The sequence below is a fragment of the Nanorana parkeri genome, unplaced genomic scaffold (genome assembly GCF_000935625.1).
Source record: "Nanorana parkeri isolate BGI_ZX_2015 unplaced genomic scaffold, ASM93562v1 scaffold697, whole genome shotgun sequence".
Classification (NCBI taxonomy): Eukaryota; Metazoa; Chordata; class Amphibia; order Anura; family Dicroglossidae; genus Nanorana; species Nanorana parkeri.
The window spans coordinates 33,221-58,707 of record NW_017306965.1 but is presented as its reverse complement, the minus strand read 5'-3'; the positions used below and the strand labels follow the sequence as shown (position 1 = coordinate 58,707).

At 43.3% G+C, this 25,487-nt stretch overlaps 2 protein-coding genes across 2 annotated transcripts in view; one reads left to right on the top strand and one right to left on the bottom strand.

The window, feature by feature from the left end:
• Window positions 1-5,881, top strand: part of CLEC3A (C-type lectin domain family 3 member A) — a 7,294-nt gene extending 1,413 nt beyond the window's left edge. The window contains exon 3 of the mRNA XM_018563794.1: window positions 5,484-5,881. Coding sequence (XP_018419296.1) covers window positions 5,484-5,872 — 389 coding nt within the window. The 3' untranslated portion in view covers window positions 5,873-5,881. The remainder of the gene's footprint in view (window positions 1-5,483) is intronic.
• A 5,397-nt stretch (window positions 5,882-11,278) lies between these two features.
• Window positions 11,279-25,487, bottom strand: part of LOC108792910 — a 31,436-nt gene continuing 17,227 nt past the window's right edge. The window contains exons 3-4 of the mRNA XM_018563797.1: window positions 19,410-19,623; window positions 11,279-11,532 (exon numbers count right to left, since the gene is read on the bottom strand). Coding sequence (XP_018419299.1) covers window positions 11,354-11,532; window positions 19,410-19,623 — 393 coding nt within the window. The 3' untranslated portion in view covers window positions 11,279-11,353. The remainder of the gene's footprint in view (window positions 11,533-19,409; window positions 19,624-25,487) is intronic.

Genomic DNA, 25,487 nt, shown 5'->3' with positions numbered 1-25,487 from the left:
TCCATCAGCTCTGCCTTTAAATAGGCAGAGCCAGCTGTCAGTCACGCAGCTGGGCGGATCCCGGCACAATTGTCGGGATCCGCTTCGGCTGTGGCGCCTCAGTATACTGCGAGCAGCTGCTAGTTTGTGTCCTCCCGTTACCCTAAGGAGGACTATGGGGAAAAGACTTAACCCCATAGTTCTCCTTTAATAAAGTTACTGAGTGAAACACAAACCACACAGTACTGTCCTAGGCATTTCCATAAGGACAGATCAGGGGCTGAGAAAAACCTGCAATCAGCCATGTTGCCTGCTGCAACAAAACATCTAAAAGGTAAGAAATAGTTTGTTAAAAATTATTTTTGGGTATGCTGTATGAAAAGATACACATGACAAACATATAGAGGGGTTTTCTCAAATTGGTCTGCGAAAGTGGATATAAACTTTAAAATCTTGGTTGTATTATATATCCAAAATAAATAATAAGCAGTGATGATCTTCCATAACAACATTAAAACAGTTTGCAGGTCTTGAGATATAGGCAGCTGAAATGATATGCGTATTGTGACTAGCCCTTACCAAGTATGCATTCCATAGTCTCACTGACCAATCGGAAGGTTTAGGATGAAGATGGGATGTGGCCAGACTTGACTTTTATAGAGAGTTATTAAGATGTGCATATAACTTCAAGTGACTATATCTTATTGAGTGTCGTGGTTAATCCCTAATTATACATTCTTCATAATTGCACTGTTCAGATTCCCTCGGTTTGTAAAAGGTTCACTTTAAATATATATAGCAGTCATGTACCGTAAACAGAACTGGAAGCAGCACTATAAACAGACTTCACGGCTGTGACGTGTCAGGCTGGATTTTCTAGCAGGAGGTGGGTGATGCCACTGTCTCCTTATAGTTATACTTCACTAGAGGAGGAGCAATGAAACATTTGTAGGTAGTGCACCCTCTAGTGGAGGAATGGACAGGTAAATAAGTGACACTGACAGGGTTATTCACAAAAGGGTTAGGAGTTTGGAGAAGGCAGGAGAAGTAAACAATTTAGGCCAAAATAGCTGATTTGGAAACATTCTCCAATTCAGCTCACTTTCCAGCTCAGCTATGTTGTCCCTAGATTGTTCACTTCTCCTGCCTTCTCCAAACTCTTCACCCTTTTGTGAATAACCCTGTGAAAGTTCTGCTGAAAAGGCAAACAGTTTCTCAATCTCCCGGAGATAAAAAAAAGAAACTTGGTGGTCTATTTATAAACAAGATACAGTCCGTGTACCCATCGCACTCACAGCCGCTGCTCCAACAATGGAGGGTGGGTGCAGTAGGTGTCAGCAGGTGGCTTACGACAAAATATCAGTAAAGGATGGACATCGGCAGTCCAAAGCAAGTTCAGTACGTGTTTATTGACGTACTAGGCGCAAGTAAAACACTCTAAACAACGTTTCGGGGTCTCACAGGATCCCCTTCATCAGGCAAACAAGTCACTTGTTTGCCTGATGAAGGTGATCCTGTGAGACCCCGAAACATTGTTTAGAGTGTTCTACTTGCAACTAGTACATCAATAAACACGTACTGAACTTGCTTTGGAGTGCCGGTGTCCTTCCTTTACTATTTATAAACAACTCACCCTGCGAATCTCTGTGAGCGTTCTTTCAATGCTAAGAGTGGCAAAAACAAAAGTGCTTAGTAGATTTTCTTTTCAGGTCGAATGTAATACCACATTCTGGCCACTAGATGCAGCTGAGCAGAATGGGAAAATAAGTATTTCATATGCTCCTCTGCTCTCTCTAGTGGTCATAATGCAGTGTTACATTACATTCGACCTACCTATATTCACCGGTGTTGCAACACACTTCAAAAGACAGACCGCACTACCGTATGTGGCTGTGCGTCACATTTCTACAGCACGGGTGGGACATCCAGTACACTGAGATGCATTAATGTAATGAATGTAATGAATAGAGCCTTGAGGCTCTATTCACACCTAGGCCTTGATTTCAATGGGACATGCATTCCACGTTTTTCCCTACGCGTTTGTGTTTGGGTTGCCTCCTGTCCAGGATTCACCCGGACAGTCCGAGCTTTGAATGCTGTGTCCGGGTTTCATGGCAGCAGAAACCCGGATACAAGATGTCAGGCAGACAGGGGCAACCAAAATTAAGATAGGGGCTTCTGGCCCCCCACTAAAAATAGTCTCAACTGTGATATTACATATGAATGGGCGGCACTATTTACATATGAATGAGCCATGACTAATTCTCCCAAAAAATGTTTCCGTGCGTCGCTAGAGTGTTCGGGCTTCGCTGGAAGAAAAAGGTGGCAACCCTAGTTTGTGTGTGTTTAACATGCTCCAATGCGTGGGGGAAAAGTATGTTTTCCTGGCTGTAGTTGGAGTGCCATTAACAATAATGGCACTATTAGCCCGTTTTTGACACGCTCCGTGAACGTACGTCAATGTGCGTTCACAGGACTCCTAGCCTTAGTCCCTGTTCACAACTAGGCATTCCTAGAATGCACAAAAATGCACATTCAGTGACATGTTCAAAAACGCACAACACGCTTGCAGTGCCATTATAATTAAAATGGCCCCCCCAAATGCGGCTGTTGAAACATGCTTTTCCCCTGTGCATTGGCCCGTGTTAAAACGTGCACAAATGTGCGGGAAAAGAATGTGGAACGCATGTTGCAGATTTTGCTACATGAGCTGCGTTTCCTGCATTTGATACTCAGGCAGCACCTATTGAAATCAATAGGGACGTGCATGAGACACTGGAAAAAAGCCGGGGGGTAGTTGGTGAAGAGCGCAAATGCATGCAAGCACGATGCAGGTTCCCTCTATGTCTAGGTGCGAACGGGGACTGACACGTTAATTCCACAAAGACGAACCAGGCCTAAAGGAAACCAATGTTTCAAAATTATGAGGGGCTTTCGGCATCCTGGGTCTGAACATGCTAGTTGTCTGGCTGCTGTTGGTTTCAATGCTTTCAGAGTTACTGACCTGAAACAAGAATGTAGCAAGCAAGTTAGAATAATGTCAGAACTGGTGTACATGACAGCCAGGCAATTAGCATTTCCAGAGGGAGATCTCAGCACTAGCAGCCTCTATACTTACTATATTGTCAGTCCAGGTTTCCTTTGACTCAGCGTGTCACATGACAGGCCAGTGAATGGTGATTATCTTCTCACCTGGTGTGAACAGAAGCATTCTGTCAGCCTCCCCGATGAAACATATTCATTTCACTCTGAAGCTCGGCCTTGAAGGCAAAAATAGCATTTCAGAATCCTTATTTAAGAAAAAAAGGGATTACGAGCTGTCTGCGGACTTGTAACGTGTTTTGATCTCAGCGGTGCCAGTTCACGGCTTATTTTTTTTTAAAGTGCTGTGCTTAATTATCTGGAATCCGTCCGAATGTTAAAGTCCAACTCCAGCAAAAACATTTTCATTACACAGCAATATGATAGTTCTAAAAACCTAAAAACCTAAACCTAAATCTTCACTTTCCAAATACTTCCAAAACAAAAGGAAAACAAATCAAACTGGGAGAAGTTTCTGCACACCAGCTGATATTTTAAATCTGGCTCACATTGCAAGGGGTTGGAGACTGTGTAATGCTCTTATGTCTGTTGCAGCCACCAAGCTCCTCCTGGTGGTTGTTTGCTGCCATTACACCTTTCCCCAGACTTCCTGGCCAGCTGTAGGCTAATGAGCCTGACCTTACCCCTCAGCCTTGGGATTGGTTAGTGGCACTTTATTTAACCATTTGCTGGCTGGGGGTGTTAAACCCCCTTCCTGTCCAGGCCATTTTTCAGTATTCTGTGCTGCGGTACTTTGACGGACGTTTATTCCATCATGCAACGCTGTACTGAAATGAATTTTATACCATTTTTTGGGGACAGATGGAGCTTTATTTTGGAGGTATTTAATCACCACTGGGGTTTTTATTTTTTACTATATAAAGAAAAAAGTACTGAAATGTCCCTACATTATATTATGGAACATTTAATATTGCCCAAATTTTTTGGTAAAATATAAAAGACGGGGTCACGTCGGGTAAATAGACACCAAACATGTCAAGCCTTAAATTGCATGTGCCCGCAAAAAATTGCAAAAAAACTACCATACCTAATATTGCCCTTAGGCGATGCTTTAAAAGATTTTACTGCTCATCAGTTTAGTGCTATCAGTGATTAATGACCCTAAAATAATTGCTCTCACTCCGGCGTTCGCGGTAATATGTAACATGTATGGTGCAAGGGACTCAATCATCATTTTCACACATAGGCGCACGCGATGCATGTTTGTGTGTGTATGTGGGGGCGGGGGACTTTCACATATTTTAAATTTTTTTATATGTGATTTAAATTTTTTTAAACTTGTTTTTTGTTTTGTTTACACTTAACTTTATTGTTATCACATAAGAGGCTAACAAGCCCCCTATGTGATAGTCAGTTTACAGTGACAGGTCCTCTTTATGGAGACCTCAGAGGTCTTTATAACCCCTAATGACACCTAGGGACCCCCAGAGAAGCTGATGAAGCAGAGGTCTGCAACATGCGGTAATGTAATACTGTGCATTGTGGTGTCACCTGCTGCACTGTAGCACAAGGTAGGTGCATTGCACGGTACCGTGCCTTAGTCGCTGCCGGGCTGGAAACTACAGATGCCAGATCACAACCCCCATGCAACCCGCACATGCCATTTTAAGTTCTTTTTTTTAAGTCCACAGGCGGAAGCTGCAGGAGAGGAGACGTAGGAGGACAGCTGACGTCATTGGTTTGCTAGGACCGTCCAGTGGTCCTAGCAACCAGTGACTGCAGAGGAGGACATCAACGTCACTGGTTTGCTAGGATGCCAACAGTCCTAGCAACCAAGGACTGAAGAGAAACGTGGTCTGAACATGAACTGATCGCCAACCTGCGCTGTGCTATGGCTTGCAGTGGATGCACTGGCCTTGGAGTCCGGTGCATCCACTGTCATCCAGCCATAACGGAGTGCAGGTCAGCAGGCTGGACAGACACAGACCAAGGGCTTGATATGGCTTATAGGCCGTAAAATGCCCATGTATGCATTAGATAACAATGTGCTAAAAATGCAGAAAACAGCTCGGTATGTTGGGGCACTTACCACTCATCCCTACTGCTCAGAAAATGTGTTCTGCACAAAAATGTTATTTGTAGGGAAAAGAGGTTTGACCCTTTCAACAGATCTCCATTACAAAACAACACCCTGCATTTTACTGAGACTGGAGCTTCTTCTGCGATCGTCAATTTAATCTGATTAAAAAACGGCATCATGGGTAATTGTATCAGATAAATTGCTGTTGGGATTTCCACAACCCTCATACTGCCTCAGCATCAGCCTCATGATTTCTGCACTGTCAAGTCCCATTTAAAAGCTCATGAAGCAGCAACAGTATTTTATGAGCAAAATGCAATATTAGTTTGTAAGCGTCTTCTCCTCTACAATCATTAATGATCAGAATTGCCTTTATTTGCAGTCTGCCTGCGGGGTACCAAGATCCATAAAAGATGCTACTTAGCCTTCGAAGAAACCAAGCACTTCCATGAAGCCAACGAGGACTGTATAGCCAAAGGGGGAACTTTGGCGACACCTAGAGACGGAGATCAGAACAGCGCCCTTCGGGATTATGGAAAAAAGAGCCTCCCAGGGGCTGCGGATTTCTGGTTGGGCATCAACGATATGGTCAACGAGGGCAAATACGTGGACGTGAATGGCATCGCTATAACTTATTTTAATTGGGAGCGCCCGCCCAGTGGAGGCAAGCGTAAAAACTGTGCCCTTCTCACCCAGGCGTCCCAAGGAAAATGGGTCGATGAAGTGTGTCGTAGCTTAAAGAAATACATCTGTGAATTTATCATTCCGTAGGGGACACGTCTGGTTAGCTATAGTCAGGCCATGTACACGAAAAGCGTTTTATTTGTGCGTTTTCGTGAACCATTTCCATTAATCTGGTTTATTGTTTAAAAAGGAGAAAGGAATCCGCAAGCAACGTACGCATTTGCCTTTGTTGCCTTCTTACCCTCACAAATATTAGAATTTCATTTTTTCAGATTTTATTATTCTGCATTTGTTTTTTGTTTTTTTTAAATGGTTTATAAATGGATTGCAAATGGATCATTAAAGTTTGAATCCACTTTTTTTCTTTTTTGGATTTGTGTTGTGAGAAATAAAAATAAATAATAAAAGAAGCAACTAGAAGAAAGCACAAACCAAAATGGTGTAAAAATGAAATTAAAATAAAAGACATATTAAAAAAATAATAATAATAAAGAAGCCTGTATGTTCCCATATGTTTATAGATAAACTATAGAACTGTATTTCTTTCATCTCCTGCCCATTATTAAGACTTAATGCATGAAACTCTTGGTGGCCCCACAACATAGTCAAAATTATCATGTATTGGACTGTGTATTGAGAGATAGCGGCCCTTTCAGATGGCACAGCCTGATTTTTCTCTTATGCAGTAAGAGTTACACAGGAAGGTCACCTCCTTGTCCCCAACTTGTGATTGGATAATAAAGGAGCAGCATCAGGTTGATGAACCCATGTGAATCTGACACACTTGGTTGGCTCTCCCTCTTCCTCTCCCAGTTCTACTGTACGTAGGATTTAAAAAGCCTAACAAAAAGCCCAATTTAGGTACTTACAGAGGGTGTACTTAAAGCTCCGGGCCACCAGAGTCCTATCGACCAAATATGCAATCCAGAACTCATTCAGGTGTCAGCCGGGAGATTCCCCAGCCTTCTGCTGAATGTAAACAAAGGGGCCAGGCTGATATCATTACCCAAATTTGCCCAACTGAGATCTCCATCAGGCTGATTAATAGCAGGCAGTAGGCAGGTATCATAGCCAATAGCAGGCTGGCTATGGCACCCACCCACTGACTAGGACATGTGCATTCGGATGAGCCTGCAAATCAACAAAATTCAGGTTGTTCGGCGGTTCGCTCGAATCTGAAATAACTAATTAATTATATGCCGAATATACGAAAACTATATTCGGGCATACATAAATCCGTTTTCAGAATGTGCGGTGGCCATGTTGGCCGCCGGCGTGTTTTGTGCATGCCTGCCGCCATCTTGAAGGCGGAACACATGACGGTGATGTCACGCGTTGAACAAGCGGTGGCCGTATTGGAATATATCTTGGTATACACCAAGATGACAGTGCCTAAACATGCGGGCGCCGCCATCTTGGTGTCTACAAAGATACACTCCAAGATGGTGGCGCATATGCACAGAACGCGCCGGTGGCCGACATGGCCGCCGCTCGTTCTGCAGTTTTAGTGTGCGGTTTTGGATTCGGAGGCTCTTTGTCTCCGAATCCGAAACAGCATAAAAATGTGTTTACTTTGACGAAACAAATGAAAATGTTTTTCGTCTTCATTTATTTCATCCAAAACTATTTTATTTTACCCTGCACATGCCTAATAATGACCAATGATCACATGGTGTCTGGGGAAATGATCACGCTGTAGTTGTTGGGTAAAAAAATTAATTTTCTCCTCCTTTTAGGCAAAGTTGGCCACAATTGCCCTAAAGCTTTTGCTCTGTCTTCATCTGGATTACAAATCCTGTAGATTGAGTGGCTGAAGGTAAAAGACACAAGTCTATTTTTTCAGCCTAGTTATCGGTGTTACTATAAAAGGGTGAACACGTGGCTGAGATCTGAGAAACCTCAGTAAGAGAATGTGTATATTCCACCCTGTTTATTGCCCTGGACAAGGAATCAAACATTTGCAGAATCAAGGTTATTTGCTAATGCTCTTGGCATTAAGTCTAAAAAAGCAGAACACAAATAGAGCTGTATGTGGACCAGCCAAAATAAAATTCCAGGTGTCAACAGTTGTCTGTGTAAAATGTTCCAGCTCACCCAAGGTTACAATCCTCTGCTATGAGACCTTGGCCCAGCACATTGCAAGTATAAGTCCTTCACTTTAGCTAACAAATGAATACGCTGAGTCTCCCCATAACACTATTTTAAAGGGCAGTCGTATCCATCATCTTTTTTTTATTTTTAAGGACTTAATTAGTTAGAAGCCTGTAATGAAATCAGATATTTCTCAACTCATGGACCACATACTAGTTTCAGGGCAGGGATTCAGAAAATGTGTCGCTTTCATCAGATCTCTGTCGCATTCTTTATTATAGATCATCTTTAAAGTGTGTTAGAATGCTCCAGAGCTCTCTGAGTGGAAACCAGCTGAACAAAACCAATTTTTTGGCATGTAGCGGTCTGCGTTCACTAAAAATGTGACCAGTTGTCCTTCTCTACATACTCACGTTCCCTTCACTTCTTCATTCCTCCTTTTGATGCCGAGAGTGAAGAAAACTATCCAGTACTTATGGGTATAGGATGGCCCATTCCTCTTCCTCCCATGTGACAACACTGGTGCTTAATTGGTTGATTAAACCTGAGGAAGGGACCCCGAGTGGCCCCGCAACGTTGCAATGTGTCAAGATGTGTGTGCATCAATAAAGGGATCACTTTCTGAAGATTTAACCACGTTGTGCTGATGATATATTTTACAAGTTGAATCTGAAGCTGCGCCATCCGCAGTCACTACAGCACCCACCGCAAAGAACATAACAGTAAAGAGTGCAGTACGATCAGTGGCGTAACAATCACCATAGCGACCCAGGCGGCCACTATGGGGCCCGAGGCACGGCGGGGCCCGGCCAGGACATCTCCCTGATGCCATGCGGGCCGCCTGGGTCGCTATGGCATCTTGCTCGGACAGCCAGGCTGCTGGCTGTCACTGGCGGCTGTAAGGAGGCAGGGCCCGGCGACCGAGGGGCGGGGCCCGGCGATTGAGGAGGCAGGGCCCAGTGACGGAGGAGTCGATCGTGGAGGAGAAGGAGGCGGACAGAGGATCAGGTCTGACAGGTAAGAGGGCTTGACCGACCGCCTGAGACCCTGCAGAGCCTACCATAGAGAGTCTATGGTGGGCTCTGCAGGGTCACCCTTAGGTGGGCTGTTTGGGTTATCAGGTAGGCGTAACTAGAAATAACAGGGCCCCACACAAAATTTTGCTATAGGGCCCTGTGATTTCTAGTTACGCCCCTGAGTATGATTATACCGGAATTGGTTAATTAGACACCAGTGCTGTCTAATAGGGGTGGGGAGAAAGTTCTCAGCCCTGTGCAAGCATTGGCTGGAGCTTACACAAGACCTGCTGTCATCACTCCCACCATGGAACTGTTCACGTTAACTAGCAACAGTTGTAAGGTGACCAGGAGGATCACATTGGCAACAAAATGTTGTCAAAAGCAGGCAACTCGCACTATACACCTTGAAGCATATTTCCAGGTAAAAAAGAGAAGCAGCGCCCACACTGTAAGGGTTAACTGATCATTTTTATCCAGGGTACCTGAGTAAAACACTTTTACTTACCTGATCCTCGCTCCCCTTGACTCCAAGACGGGTCCATGCAGCCTCTTCCCACCTACACTTCGGGGGGTCGGTTGTCCACCAAGGTCACCACATACAATGCAGGGCTATGAGCGAGGATGCCAAGGGACAGTTCAAAGCCGGCACAGAGGGGAGTGAGGTGAGCTCTAACTGCTGGGGGAGCGGGGATTAGGTAAGTAAAAGTCCTCTTCAAAGTACCCTTAGAAATGGGCAGTTAACACTAGAAGTGCGGGTAGTTTTTTTTTTTTTTTTACCCAGAGATATTCTTTAAGTTTAAGGGGTAATTACACATGGCCTTTTTTGAGAGAGTTCTGTCTTACAAATTTTTACTGGGGTAATGCTTAGAAAAGGTACAAGGAAGGTGTCTTTTTTCTAGTGTAGCTTAAAATATAAAAGAATTTGGCTGCCTATGCTAATCACATACACTTCAAATTTACTTTGAATCAATGTTTCCATACTGGCATGGTACAGTATGATACCACACAACATGCAATTAAAAACTAACATGATGCAAAATGAAAACATAGAAAACTTTATTCATTTTGAAAAAAAAAAAAAACAAACAAAAAAATGGCTGTCATGCTGCTTTTCAGAACAGGCTTAGCCCTTTACAAGTAATATGTTTTTCACTTTCTTCTGTAACACTTGATCCAGTTTTAATGTAACATGAAGGCAGCCATTTTGTATAAGTATGACACTGGATGAACCATGGCGGTGCATACACGTCCATCTAATAATAGATATATGGGTCACCCATACACTTAAAAGAAAACTATGAGGTGAGTGAAAATCACTCATCCTCATAGTTCGAGCCGACGTGGGACAATGAAACTGTCACACATTGGCTCAATAGATCGGGAAGTGAGCGAACGCATACCGTCGCTCGCTCACTTCTTGATCATCTCCCTGCAGAGAGCAGTGACTGTCAATCACGGCTCCCTGCAGGGATTTCCCCCCAGCGCTGACTGACGGACGGGAGAGGGGGCGGGTACAGCTGGCTCTGCCTCTAGATGGACAGAACCCGCTGTCACTCACGCAGCTGGGTGGATCTCGACAGTAATGTCAGGATCCGTCCCGGCTGCGGCAATCTCAGTATACCACGAGCTGTAGCTCGTGATATACTGAGCTTTGGGTCACGGGAGGACGTTAGTTTATGTCCTCCCGTGACCCTTAAGAGAACTATGCGGAAAAACACTTACCCCATAGTTCTCTTTTAACTTCATTAAATGTGGATGATGCCTTCTGTGGTTGGAGTTAAAGAGGAGCATCTAGCAATACTGAAATCCATATCCCAAAAAATTTAACATATTGTAGTTCACCAAACCTTAGATGCGGTGGTTTCAAAAAGAAAACTAATGCAGCCATCACATTTTAGAATGTGTAAGCTGTAATATATATAATGCTTTATAGTAGAACTGAAGCCATTTTTTACATAGAGTTTTGAATAGAGTAAGGGAGTGTTATTACCCCTGTTAGCATTTTTTTTTGCCATCTGTGTCCCATTGGGGAGCTTTGCCTTCATTTCCTGTCTGATAACTACAACAGGACGTGATAAGAAATCCCTCCAATGAGGGGGAAATTCCCGGTGGTCACACGAACTAGTATCCCCATTAGAAGATTTCTCATCTATTTTTGTTCCGATGGCAATCCAAACTTTTCTTTTAGTTTCAGTGATAATGGTCACCAGGGTGATTCTCCCTAAAGGGGACGCAGACAGCAATAAAAACCTGACAGGTGCTCTAATCTGGATACAGTCCATATACCCATTGTACTCAGAAATGCTGTTCCATCACATGAGAAATGTTAAATCATTCCTACAGTCTTAAAGGCTGTCCTGACTGCTTTAACAGCTCAAAATACAAAATGGCTGCCTCCAATGTGCTTGGGTAAAAGGGCCCATGTTGACCTTTAGAGTCCTGTTAGGATATCTCTTTGTTATTCAAATACTGAAGCAGCCAGTCCACTGAACTTGAAGTCTTCTACCACTTGCTTGGAGTGCTTTATCTTGGCTGACAGGGCTTCAAACACATCGCTCTGGTCCACAGCTACAGCCACATTGTAAATAAACTCCTCTGACGATTCCAGGCCTCGTAGGCCTAGATTGACACCACAGCCTGTGACAAAGCAGAAAAAAAAACATTAGCTAAAAAGAAAATATGTGCAGCACATACTAGAAACACCCTACCTGCTTAGTAGGGTTGCCACCTGTCCAGGATTCACCCGGACAGTCAGGGCCAGATTTCCCACAAGGCCAACCAAGACCCGTCCTTGGGCCAGCAGGGAGTACAGGGGCAGCAGGGGTGTGGAATTCCTATCTCCCGATGCCCAGGACATGCAGTTCCGCGCACCGGGCGGGTAGTTAGTTTCTACATTTAGCCCTTTGGGCAAGCAGAGCTAAATGTACAGCGGAGAAGCCACCTCTTGTTTTGTACAAGTAATGTCGGTGATGTCCCCAAGCCTGCAGGTCTGCCATTCTCCATTGGGGGGAGGTGTATGGCGGCAGGGGGGTGCATTGAGGAACCTGGCCTTGGGGCAGCAGAGAGAGTGAATCCAGTCCTGCAGACAGTCCAGGTTTTAAATGTTGTGTCCGGGTTTCATGGCAGCAGAAACGTGGACACAAGATGTCAGGCAGACAGTGGCAACCAAAATTAAGATAGGGGCTACTGGCCCCCCACTGAAAATAGTCTCAACTGTGTTATTTACATATGAATGGGCGGCGCTGTTTACATATGAATAAGCCACGACTCAATCTCCCAGAAAAATGTCTGCGCAACGCTAATGTGTTTGGGTTTCGCTTGAAGAAAAGGTGGCAACCCTACTGCTTAGTCACATGGCACCTGCCAATGGAGGAAAGGGACATTCTGTGTATACAAAGGTCATCTCAAAGGGGTAAGAAAGATCAATTTTCAATTTTCTAACAGGCTATGAGAATGCAGCAATGAAAAGCCATTGCACAGAATGTCTATATAACTGTTTTATGTCCCATCAATGCAATACTTGAAGGAGTCTATTTAAAAACTATGTGCAGAGCCATTCACCCTGCAAATCTCTGTGAACATTTGTTTTGAGCAACATACAACAACGCCTTTAACTCAGCGCCAATAGGATCACAGCATCCCTCAATCCGGGACACCCTCTCCACACATCCAGCGGCAGCTCCTCAAAAGGTTAGGGATCCCTCAGTATATGTAGAAACAAAAAGAAACAGAGCCCCCCTCTCATGTGTAGAACATTTATTCAAACAAAAATTACATAAGCAAATCTGCTCACAAGAGCAGCGTTAAATGCGCATGGGTTAAAATTGGCGTGTGAGAACGACCCATTCTCCTCGTAGGCAGTTGGTCCGAACACAGTCTCCAGTCACATTTCTGTCTGCACTAGACATGTCTGTGTACTAGGCTAAGTACAGCCTAGCACAGTACATGTATTACAGTGGCTGGTGCAGAGAGAGATGTGACCGGAGGCTGTGTTCGAGCCAACTGCCTACGAGGAGAAAATCTACGATCACGAATGTGACGCCCTCACAGGCCAATTTTAACCCATGCGCATTTAACACTGCTTTTGTGAGTATATTTGCTTTTGTAATTCCCGTTCTAATAAATGTTCTACACATGAGAGGGGCACCCTGTTTCTTTTTGTTTCTATTTGTTTTTAGCAAATAGAGGCAAAAACAAAACTTTCCTAGTACATTTTTTTCTCATAATCAAATTTAATGTAATGACACATTATGGCCATTAGATAGAGCTGAAGAGCATGAGAAATAAATATTAATTTCCTAATTTCCATGGTGGAGGCTCACTGATGTTTTGGGGTTGTGTTGGCACCCCTGCATTTCTGTCAGATAATTCACCACTTCGCGCAGAAAACTGTTGCAATTACAAATGTTTAGGCATTCTCATGTTTATTTCTTTTGTATTGGTATGACACAAAATTAACAGCTTTTCGTTAAAGCCCATCAAGTTTTCAGAAATGAGGCCTTCAAGAAAAAAATACAGTCCCTACAGTCAAACATAGTGGGCGTTCACTAATGTTTTGGGGTTGCTTTGCTGCTTCAGGCACTGGATGCCTTGACTGTGTACATGGCATTATGAAATCTGAAGAATTCTGGGGTGCAATGTAGGGCCCAGTGTCAGAAAATTGGGTCTCTGTCAGAGGTAATGAGTCTTACAGCAGGACAATGACCCAAAGCACACCTCAAAAAGCACCCAGAAATGGTTTCAGGCAAAGCGCTGGAGAGTACTGGACTGGCCAGCAATGAGTCCAGATTTGAATCCCATAGAGCACCCATGGAGAGATCTCAAAACAGCAGTTGGGAAAAGGAACCTTTCCAATCGGAGAGACCTGGAACAGTTGACAAAAGAAGAGTGGTCCAAAATTCCTGTAGAGAGTTGTAAGAAACTCATTGATGGTTACAGGAAGCAATTGATTTCAGTTATTTTTGCCAAGGGCTGTGCTACGAAATATTAAGTGAGGGTGCCAATAATTTTGTCCAGTCAATTTTTGGAGTTTTGCGTGGAATGTGTCAGATATGGCTTTTTTGTCTCCTTTTTTTTATGTCATACCAATACGAACAAAAGAAATAAACATGAGAATGCCGAAACATTTGTAATTGCAACAATTTTCTGCGCGAAGTGGTGCATTATCTGACAGAAATGCAGGGGTGCCAATATTTTTGGCCATGACTGTCTGTAGGTGTCCAAAGCTGAATAAAAGGATGCATTTTTTGCTTATATGACTTGCTGAGCTGCGTCTCCTGCTTCAACCACAAGAGGGAGCTGTGCAATGCCACATTCATTGTTTAATACAATTGCCAAGATAAATTTAGACTTCACAACGAATAGGTTCTTAGCTTGCCAGCGGAAACGACAAACTCATAATACCGAATTGCAATCCATAAAGCTGTAAATTGACCAGCAATCCCGGTTTCCTGAAATGCTTAGTTTAGACAAAGTTTATTGATCGGAATTACTTATACCATTTGAGAGGGAAAGTGCTGTGGAAAGTACCGTAATAAAAGGCAAAGGGTTTGATGGTTAGTAATATTTAGCCGTAAAATCTTTTATATCAATATATTTTTTATGTTTAGGCAAATGTCTGTTGGATTCATTTAAAGGGAACCTTGCATCAGGTAAAATAATCTGCCTGCTATGCTTTTTAGTGTAGCTATACTGTATAGCTGCACAGATATTCCACTTACACGTAAAGACACATTTTACATTTAGAAGAAAACAAACTATAGAAAATATAAACTGGTTTAGAGTCCTTCTGCTATGCAATTTGGCAGAATATTGAATTAAAGGAGGAAAGCCGGCCTGCAAATGTCAAAGGCAATCGAAGGATTGGGTCTCGTGTGATTCTATGAAAAGATTCTGATCAATCACTTGGCCCCAACCAGTTCAGGACACAGAAGAAAAGCACAATGGAGGGCAGAGTTAAATTTCAAAAGGGTCAATTCAGCCAAAATAAATATTTAGCTATAGGTGGAACCTGGTGGGCTGAATCGGCCCTTGGTTTCTTAAAAGAGAACTATGGGGTAAGTGTTTTTCCCCAAAGTTCTCTTAAGGGTCACGGGAGGACCCTTAAGACCCAATCCTGTGACCCAAAGCTCAGTGTAGAGCAAAACAAACGACAAACGCACTCAACAATTTGTTACCAGTTGTACAGTAAGGTGCACACGAAATGGGCTTTGAACAGTAGAACAGTAGAAAGGCATCATGGCACACTCACAAACCAGCATGTAAAACAACTTGTCTCACCACTAAGGACAATGACAGAGGTTTGGATACACGTCTTCTGCAAAGGATGTGTAAGCCGCACTGCCGCGCCAAGGCACCTCTTATAGTGCGGTCCTAACTCTAAACTATGAGAGTCTCCATCTTGGAGCACATGGGGGCACCTTACTGTATAACTGGTGACAAATTGTTGAGTGCGTTTGTCGTTTGTTTTGCTTTACCGATTTGGTGCAGCGACGCATGGGGTTTCTCAGCTGCCAATGGGATGTGCGGGATCCCTTGTGTGTTTCTGTACCTTTAAGGAGGTGGGGCGTCCTCCTGACAGGCCTGCACCCAATTTGATATCTTCTGCCCCATGTGCTCCAAGATGGAGACTCTCATAGTTTAGAGTTAGGACCGCACTATAAGAGGTGCCTTGGCGCGGCAGTGCGGCTTACACATCCTTTGCAGAAGACGTGTATCCAAACCTCTGTCATTGTCCTTAGTGGTGAGACAAGTTGTTTTACATGCTGGTTTGTGAGTGTGCCATGATGCCTTTCTACTGTTCCAAAGCTCAGTGTATCGCGGGCTATAGCTCACAGTATACCGAGACTGCTGCAGCCGGGACGAATCCCAACAGTGCTGTCGAGATCCACCCAGCTGGCTGATTGACAGCGGACTCTGCCTATCAAGAGGCAGAGCCAGTTGTACCCACCCCCTCCTCCATCCGTTTTTCCAGTCAGCGCTGAAGGATCAGAGAGGGGAGGGGGGAATCCCTGCGGGGAGTGGTGGCTGACAGTCACCGCTCTCTGAAGTGAGATGATAAAGAAGTGAGAGAGCGACGTTATGCGCTAACTCACGTCACAATCTATTGAGACAATGTGTGATAGTTTCATTGTCACACTTCACCTCAAACTATGAGGATGAGTGATTAATGTCTTGGAATCTTTAGCATAATATAAAATAAATATAAAATAAATAATCCAACAAGGAGACTGGGAAACCTTACAGGGGTGTTCCGGCTAGTGTCTCAGAAAGGGTTGACACCAGAGACAGGTCAGGTTCCTTTCCTGTGCTGCAGTAATGTCTCCAAATGTAATGTTTTTTAATAGGGTCTGGTAGCATTTAAGAAATATCTTCTTTATATCTGTTGGGCCTGACTTTAACAGCCTGCCCTAAAGTACTGGTGACACAGTCTGTAGTTTGAAGCCTAAAGCAGGATTTAAAAGAGATGGAGATGTCCTGTACCTATTTGTTCTGTAACTTACTTGTCCCGGGATGAAATTATAACCTTCATCCTTGTATTTGTCTTGTTATAATTGCACCTAATGGAATTACTAATGAAGCTCCTTCCAGTGACCATAATGCAGCATAGTGAGACAGAACAAGTAGCCTATTGGATGCTAATACAGATATATAGTTGCCATTTGTTTGGATCACCTATTACTGTCGAATGTGGAATGATGCAAGAATTATTTCCTGAAGCCTGGGGTGGAATTGTTATTTGGTCAGACTGTGTAGATGTACTAGGTCTCTCTTTTACATAATGGTTCTGTGGTTTTCAGGCCAAATGTATGTACTGTAATTCTGCATTATGGCCACTGGAAGGAGCTAGGGAGCATATGAAATAAATACTTATTGCCTTAGCTCCATCTAGTGGCCAAAATGTGATATTACATAACATACATTTGACCTGATATGAAAATCAATCTAAGAACTTCCTTTTTTCATCTACATACACAGAACAAACATTCAGAAAGATTCATAGGGGAATGAGAATAGGCCATAAATAGACCCCTGCAACTTCATTTGTTCAGCCAATGGCCTACAATATATTAAAGGGGAACTCTAGTTACAAATTAACACATTTTGGAAGCAAATATAGCAGCTACTGCAAATCCACAGTCTTTTCTTGTAAGGCAACCGTCAGACATTAGTTTAATCTCTAAGCAGCAGATGCTGCTTGCAGGTTGAATAACAAGACACAATTTTCTAAGCCTGCAACTATTCTTTTATGCGATCCCAGCTCCATCTGCTAAAATATGCATGTGTGCCTGCTTAAAAGGAAATGCAGGCTTTAAATTTTCTGGCTATGCAGATAAGATCAACATCATCTAAATAATTGAATGCAATTGAATTGAATGCAGGGGCAACCCCTTTATCGTCCGATCTCACTGCAAGTCTCCCAAAAAGGTTCTGTGTGACAATAAAAGACTGTGCATTCTCAAATGGCATGAAAGATCCACAATGCTCCTGGAAAGAAACAAAAAGGTGCTCTTTAGCAGGGTATACCAAAAATAAATAAAAACATTTCGGAGTGTTTGTTCAATTTTCCAATAGTTAATGGGGTCAAATCAACAATCCTTTTCCACCATTGTGCTGTTACACAGTTGTAAAAATATGACACAATGCATAGTCATGGTTAATATCCATATTAATATGACATTAGAATTTACATAGTTAATTTCCCTTAAAGGAGAACTATGACATGAGTGATTTCCACTCACCTCATAGTTCTAAGCCGACCTGTGACAATGAGACTGTCACAGGTCGGCTCAGTAGATCGGGAGGTGAGAGAACACATACCGGGTTCCCTCACCTCTCGATCCTGTCACGGCTCTCTGCCGTGACAGGGGGAGGGGCTGGATTCCCCTCTCCCCCGCTCCGATCTGCCAGTGCTGACTGGCGGAACGGACGGGGGAGGGGGCGGGTACAGCTGGCTCTGCCTCTAGATAGGCAGAGCCAGCTGTCACTCACGCAGCTGGGCAGATCCCGTCATCTAAGTCGGGATCCGCTCGATGTGCGGCGTCTCAGTATACCGCGAGCTGTAGCTCGCGGTATACTGAGCTTAGGGTAACGGGAGGACGCTAGTTTGTGTCCTCCCATTACCCCAAGGAGAACTATGGGGAAAAACAAACACTGACCCCATAGTTCTCCTTTAAGCCATGTATTATAGCTGGTTGTATAGCTGGTTATAATACTGACATCTTGTGGTTTTTTTGTGTTATTGCACCATGTTTTTCTGCATTCCCTCCACTTGTGTGTAATGTACCACCCTTCTTCATGAGCTAGTCCTTTGGCATCAGAATGGCTGACAGTAACATGGCCGCATGTTATTCTGCTTGCACGCTTGGAAACATTACCATCTCTGACCTTCAAATACCATCTAATCATTCGTCTCATGTATCCTGTTGTCTGCTGTAACATGCTGTAATAGTAAAGCTCTTTGTGGATGAAAAGGTATTTGGTGAGTTCAGCTATCTGATAAGGATTGTCTGCGGTGATTATATCTGCTTATACAGGCCAGACATAGAGGTCTCAGCAAGGGATAAATCACTAATACAACAATCTGAGTCAGTATAACCATGATGAAAAAGGGAGGGAGGAGGATAGTATATATTTCTCGAACAAATTCTAACAGTGAATGTGGATTTTATTCAACGGATACCATTAATTTCTAGAATTGAATGCTAAAATTAAAAAAAAATTTGAATGACATGTCAAGGCTTTGATGTCATTATAGAAAGTTCATATGGAAATCTACCAGTGTATGGCCAGCTTTAGCCTATCCTGAGTTGCTCAGGAGCAGTGTTTGTGTTATGTGATTTGGTTATGGTGATATGTGCCATGTTGATTATTGTGATAGCTGCACTATACATTGATTTGGCCATCTTTATTAACTAAGGTGAGACTGCTAGAGTTCTGGTGTGGGAGCTTTAGACGGTCCCACAAGGAATTGGCCAAGATCTAACCATACATGCATTGAATTCCGTCCATTTGCTGCTGAATTGGCTGAAATTTACTACTTGGCTGGCCTTGCTGGCACCACCCAGCTTGTCAAAAGTTGACTTTTCAATTGGAAAATTGGCAGCTGAACGTTGACTGCAGCCAATCGACTGGTTGCCAGCTGTCTGAATACAAGAGCCGGCAGGGTTGGATCACTTTTCAGCTTTACTTTTATCAACCAGTATAAGTACTCCACTATATACTGCTGCATGTCTGATCTAAAATGCCATTTGGTGGGTAAGCAGAGACGGTTTTGTCCATATATGAGCAGGTTTCAAATTGTGCTTGGGTAAATGAAACATTTTTATTATTTAATTATATAGTTCCACAGCTTGAAAAGTACATACAGTATGTCAGTCACTTGTGAAACCTTTTTATTAAGAAAAAACATTAGCAATACACACAGCATGTACATTAGATAGGCTATGCTCCGTCTATGCATCTCATGGTAACATTTTGGTTGTGTGCCTTTAAGAAAACAAGAACAGACCTACCTGTATCAAAGTTAAGAACCCGAGCAGCTTCTCCCTCTAATGTGACCACCACATTGATGCCTTCCATGAAAGCAGAGGTTACCTTCCTGTGTGAAAGCATGATCTCAAATAATCTGCGACTGCACTGCAGCTGAGAAAACGTGACATCGCTCATTCTGGGCTCAATGTCTGTTTTATAAGCATTGAAGGATTGGTGAAATATGTTCTTCATGACCTGCAGGTAAGAAATGGAGACAAAGTTTTTTTTATAAGCCATGACTAAGGTAGCTCAGAGGTCCCCCTTTAACTGACAACCACCCCCTTTACCATCCATTCCACATCCCAATCTTACCAAGTAATACACTACACAAGAAAAGGCGTTTAAATGGCCACAGCAGACTTTTATTACAAACCTTATAAATAACATTTATAAATATCAAACAAAAAAAAACAACGACAATAACCAATACAGTAGGAATTGTTTGGTTTCAAGGTCTTTGAAGCCACTATAACTATACAAAATGGACGAGTGTCTGCAGGCACCTTTCTTATACCTGAATGCCCCCAGCCGTCATACACCGCCTCGGAGACGTAATTAAATTGCCCGCAGACCCACCATGGTCCCTATTACCAGGTCATAACGTTTGACCTTACCACCACAGAAGGCCACCCACAACAACGATGGATCCCCCCGTCAAGTTATCCAACCCAGACAAATGCCTTCAAGGATCCAAACAGCGCTGCAACAAACTTCAACGACCACAGATACCATACCAAGTCCGCTCCTTCTCCTGATCACACTGAACTCCCGGAACTCCTCCTTCCTGGATACTCTCTGAAGCCCCTCCTGGAAAACCATTTTCCTCCAATCCTGTGAGTATCCCTACTCTAATCAGCTTCTCACCTTTCATTAACCCTTTTCTTTCCTAGTTCCCCTTCCCACCCTTGTCATGTAGGCCTTTTACTTATTTCACTTCTTTCCATAGCTCCTGGCCTGTCTGTATACCGAACTCAGCATCAGAGCAATTCATAAAAGTATAGAATGGAGGTACCAGAACTAGAGTATACAAGCTTTATGCATATAAAGGCCAACTCTGCACTCCTCCTTCCTGGTCCAAATTGCGCCCCCTCCCCTCTCATCTACATGTAGACCACCACTATCATTTTAACTTTTCTTATACTTGTATTTTTCATAGTATTCAGGCCAGTCATACTAGGTCCTTTTCGCCTCTTCTCTGAAGCTGGTCGCTCCTTAAACATGCAGAGAACGGCCCTGACGTGATGACATCAGCGTCATTCCTTACTTACTACATCATTTAAATCTTTTCAATGCAGGACACTGTGGTAACGTCACCTTTATGGAGGTACCAGAACTAGAGTATATCAGCTTTATGCATTTAAAGGCCAACTCTTCTCCTTCCTGGTCCCAATTGCCCCCTCCCATCTACATGTAGACCCCCACTATAATTTTTACTTTTTTTTATACGTATATTTTTCATAGTCTTTGAGCCAGTCACGCTTGGTCCTTTTCGCCTCTTTTTTGAAGCCGGTTGCTCCTGGAACACTTCAGTTGAAGGGCCCTGGCGTGCTGACATCAGCGCCATTCCCTACTACATCCTTTCAGTTTTTTTCAGTACAGGACACCGTGGTCTCATACCCTTTATGGAGGTACCAGAACTAAAGTATACCAGTTTCATGCATTTAAAGCTTTGGACTCCTCTTTTCTGGTCTCAGTACCATCCCCCATCCCAACATCTCCCTTGTAGACCTGGGAGCCTTGTGGGCTCGGGCCAGACGATCTTTAGCTAAGGGTGTAAACATTCACTTCCTTTAAAACTAAAAATACAAATACTGGTACGACTGTAGCTTTAAGGTTATATAGCCCAGTACCAAAAACTTTCCGCATATGGGAGCAATATATTAATGAAACAATAACAGCTTTATTAAAACTGCACCATTGCAGCATTATGATTCCCGTGTTTCACATGTATCCATATTTACCCATCATATTCATCCATGTATTTATTAAGGGACTGGTATTTGTCAATCTATGAGTTATGTTTCCTCCAGCAATATAGGAGTTAATGGAGGAAGTGCAGTGGTGCCTCTTCATTGGTAACTTGGTAACCAGAAGAAAAGACAAGCCAGTGACTAGAGAGAGGCCTGTGACTCATCACCATTTCTAGGCACAATATTGAAGCTGCCGACAGCCCAGTGACTCATTACGCTGAAGCAAAAAAGCCACAAAAATGACCTTTAAACAGTGGATGTCTTGTGTGTATAAGTGGGAAGTTGAACTATACAGCAAAGAGTCCTGGGCAACAATCACAATGAGATGGAAAGGAAAATGTATGACGCATATGGCAGATACTAATCTTATTGGCATACAACATTGTTTCTTTATTAGGTTAATGTATAGAAGAGACCTATAAACATCATTCCTTTTGTTCAATGGGCAATTAATAGAATAATAGTGGATGCCCCTGCATTCTTTATGCACAAGTCTGGTAAGCATGGCAGTGGCTGTTCTCCTAAAAACCTAAGGGAAAACCTTGTCTAACATTTACTGTTTGGGGCTGCAAAGACCTGGTTATAAACCAACATTACCACCCAAACCACTACCCTGGACCCCCAACCTAATCCTCCACAGAGTCCATGAAAAATGATGAGCTGAAGACAAGGAGGGTTAACTTTCCTTGTGGACCCAAACATGAGATATTTGAGGAGACAGGTGCTGAATAGGAGGCAGTAATGGTAACACATCACTCAGCAAACAGACACAGAAAGGAACATCGTGATAGTCTTCTTTTCTGGAACAGACATCCCATTTGTACATGAAACACAAACACACACAAAATGCCTTTTCCTAGTGAACTATATTCCTCAAGTGGCTCCAAGGAAGGGGCATGGTCCCTGTAACAATATTGCTGGTGGGTCCAGCTGTCAGCGCTCTGTTCACTGGGTGTACCTGGAGATTTCCAGTAGAGTGACCCATGAGCAATATTTGCTATTTTTAAGATATACTTCATGAGGAAAAAGCACTCTGTGTGTGTTTGTATTTCATGTATTGGAAGACATCCCTGTCTGGTATAGAAGCTTCCAGCCTCGGTGGAGTAGGTGAGATGGTTCTTGCCAGCTCAGAATTACTGTGTGTACACCATTTGTACAGACTGTACAGTGAAACTTGGATTTAGGAGCCATTTATACTAGTTGTGTGTTGGACCAGTGTTGGGACTTCCTTCTGCTTTCACATAAACCTGGACACTGCTCACCTCTAAGACTGGTGAGAAGTTGGAAGCATTCTTAATATTGTCGCCGGTGTGCTCCTGTTTTGCAATATTCAAGTAATATTGAACAATCTCTTTCAACCCATGCCTGACACTTATAGACATGCAGAATAATTCTCCCATTTCCTGTTGGTGCCACCAAAGCTACCCATGCATGCATACATTTCTCTTGATCAGCCTATGGGCTAATAGGTTCCTCTATGCATGCTAAGCAGCGTAGGTTGAAGAACCCAGGTGCTGGATGCAGTTGCTGTTTGGCCAACAATTTATCCCCCAGCTCCTTTGATTTTTCAGTTGAAGTTTGTCAAGCCAGATAGTGCCAATAGCCAACCCATGGCTCAAATTTTGGCAGGTTTGAAAAAAAGGATAAAACCCTGAAACACAATATGAGGACATCTAGGCAACCAAGGACGCTGTTCATTGCCATGTCTGAGGAGGTCCTACACAGTGAATGCTTTTCTGACAGTTTCTGGGCCCTGCCACTGGCCGGGGACTGATGGGACTTCTACCGCCGTTGCATCCCTGATTAGATTTTGAAGAGTGTTTCATTGATTACTTTACTGCCAGAGTCTTTATACAATTTGCTATTAAAATCAATGCTTGTTTTCTTTTTCTTTCTGTTTCACTGATGGATCTTCATTTTAAAAAGGTACCCCGCGCACCTCAATCTTCTGTGGACTTTGAGGAGCTGGCCATCTGTTTGGCTATAAACACAATACTGTGCTTTGCTTATTTTATTTTTTTATTTATTTGACTTATGTCAAGTCCATCTAAATTATATAGTCCACTTGAATCCTCTCCACAGGTTGACAATGCTGCTGTCCAAGGGTGGCTTCATTGTTGCTCCATAGATACAGTGGAGGAGTGAGTGTAGCCTTCCTAAGAGATGAGGTGTGTGTTACTGGCAAGACCACCTGGTGAAAATAAAGCAAAAAACATACAAAAGAAAAACGAATGCATCCACCACATCGAAGGATTGTTACGCGGAAATACATTTTTTGGGGGGTTTAGATATGCTAACACTGTGTTAATAGACCTTAAGGTGATAATAATAAGCTTATTCGTAGTTGACCACCAGAGCTTAGCAGTCTGCGGTAGATCACACCAGTGTTTAGCTAGTTGGTTTTTCCAGATGTTATCTCTTGAAGCGTGCAATACATCACTCGCTCTAGGCGGAGAGGAGGGGAGCAGTAATATCAGACACTGTAAAGAGAACTCACAAATCAAATACAATTTATAAACATAGCTGCACGAGCACATTCATTGTGACAGATGTAAAGACCAGAGAAGATTCCTTTTCCTCTAGAACATTTGAGGTCATTAAAGAGATATTAATAAGACAAGAATGGACATGAGGATGAATTCTCCATATACAAATACAGATGGATCCTTTCAAGCTTAAAGGAACATTACAAACAATTAAATTCCATTTCATAAAGACTCAAAGCAAGCTCTCCACAATGTTCCTTAAAGAGACTGCAGCCTCCTGCACATGATACTGCACTGTCCCTTCCTCACTATGGGGCATATTTATAAAGCAGTGAATGAGCATTCACCAAACATTTACTGTTGGAGGGGTCGAAAAAAACTACCCGGTACTTCTAGGTATGGAGAAGCATAGCCCAAAGGATAAAATTCAAAATGTTAACAAGCACTTACAAAACCATCCACAACTCTGCCCCCGGCTATATCTCAAACCTGGTCTCAAAGTATCACCCTAACCGTCCCCTCCGGTCTTCAAAAGACCTCCTACTTTCCAGCTCCCTCATCAACTCCTCCCATGCTCGCCTCCAGGACTTCACTAGAATCTCTCCCATCCTCATCTCTTCAGGGAAGCCTATCCCACCTCAACCTAACCACTGAACTATCACATTCTCAAACAATTCATCCCCACACAGCTACCTCCTCATGTATCACTTGCCCCTCCCGTTTAGATTGTAAGCCCTCACGGGCAGGGCCCTCCTTACCATCTTGTCTTGAAATGTATTGTGATTGTAATGTCTTCCTTATATTGTAAAGCGCTGCGCAAACTGTTGGCGCCATATAAATCCTATATAATAATACTAATAAATGTGGCTCATTCCATGACACAGTGCTTACAAATCCATGGTCTTCTTCTGCTCCTTGTCACAGTCTGCGGACCGGGGCACTAGGGCATGAGAGCTCCGGGACTTGCGGAGCCGGTTGGAATCACAGACAGGAGGGATATCTGGGATGTAGGTCAGAGGGGACTTAGGAACTAAGAGTCTGTGCGTTCTTGGGGACGCACTAGAGGCACAGAATCTAAGAAGGGCCAGGTCTTTGACAGAGCTCCTAATGGTGAGGATGATTGGCTGCTGGACGCCTTCCAGGTTGCGGCCCTCTAGCGCACCCACACAGACTCAAAGGGTTAGTGAAAACACCGGGGAAATGGATACAGGGACAGGTGGGGAAGAAACTTGAAACCAAGAGGAGGAAGAGGGGAACAGAGGCACACAAGGAGTGAAAAAGAGTGACACACATGTAAAAAGGCAAACACACAGCACATGACTCAGAAGACAGTAACACACAGGAAAGTAGCTAGAGGTATACTTAGGAACACAACAGGTATAAAACACAATAGGAAGAGATGTGCTTTGCACATGCATACAAAGAGAAGTAGGATAACAGAAGGTAAAGTACAAAAAGAGATGCACACAGGGGGTGTGCAGACAAGGAAGTATATGAAGTGCAGGTAAAGGAGGTAAATGCACATAGGGGGTGTGCGGTACAAGAAAGAACCCAACACAGCTACAAGGTAAGAGAGAAGCACAGAAGTAAAGGGGTAAATGCG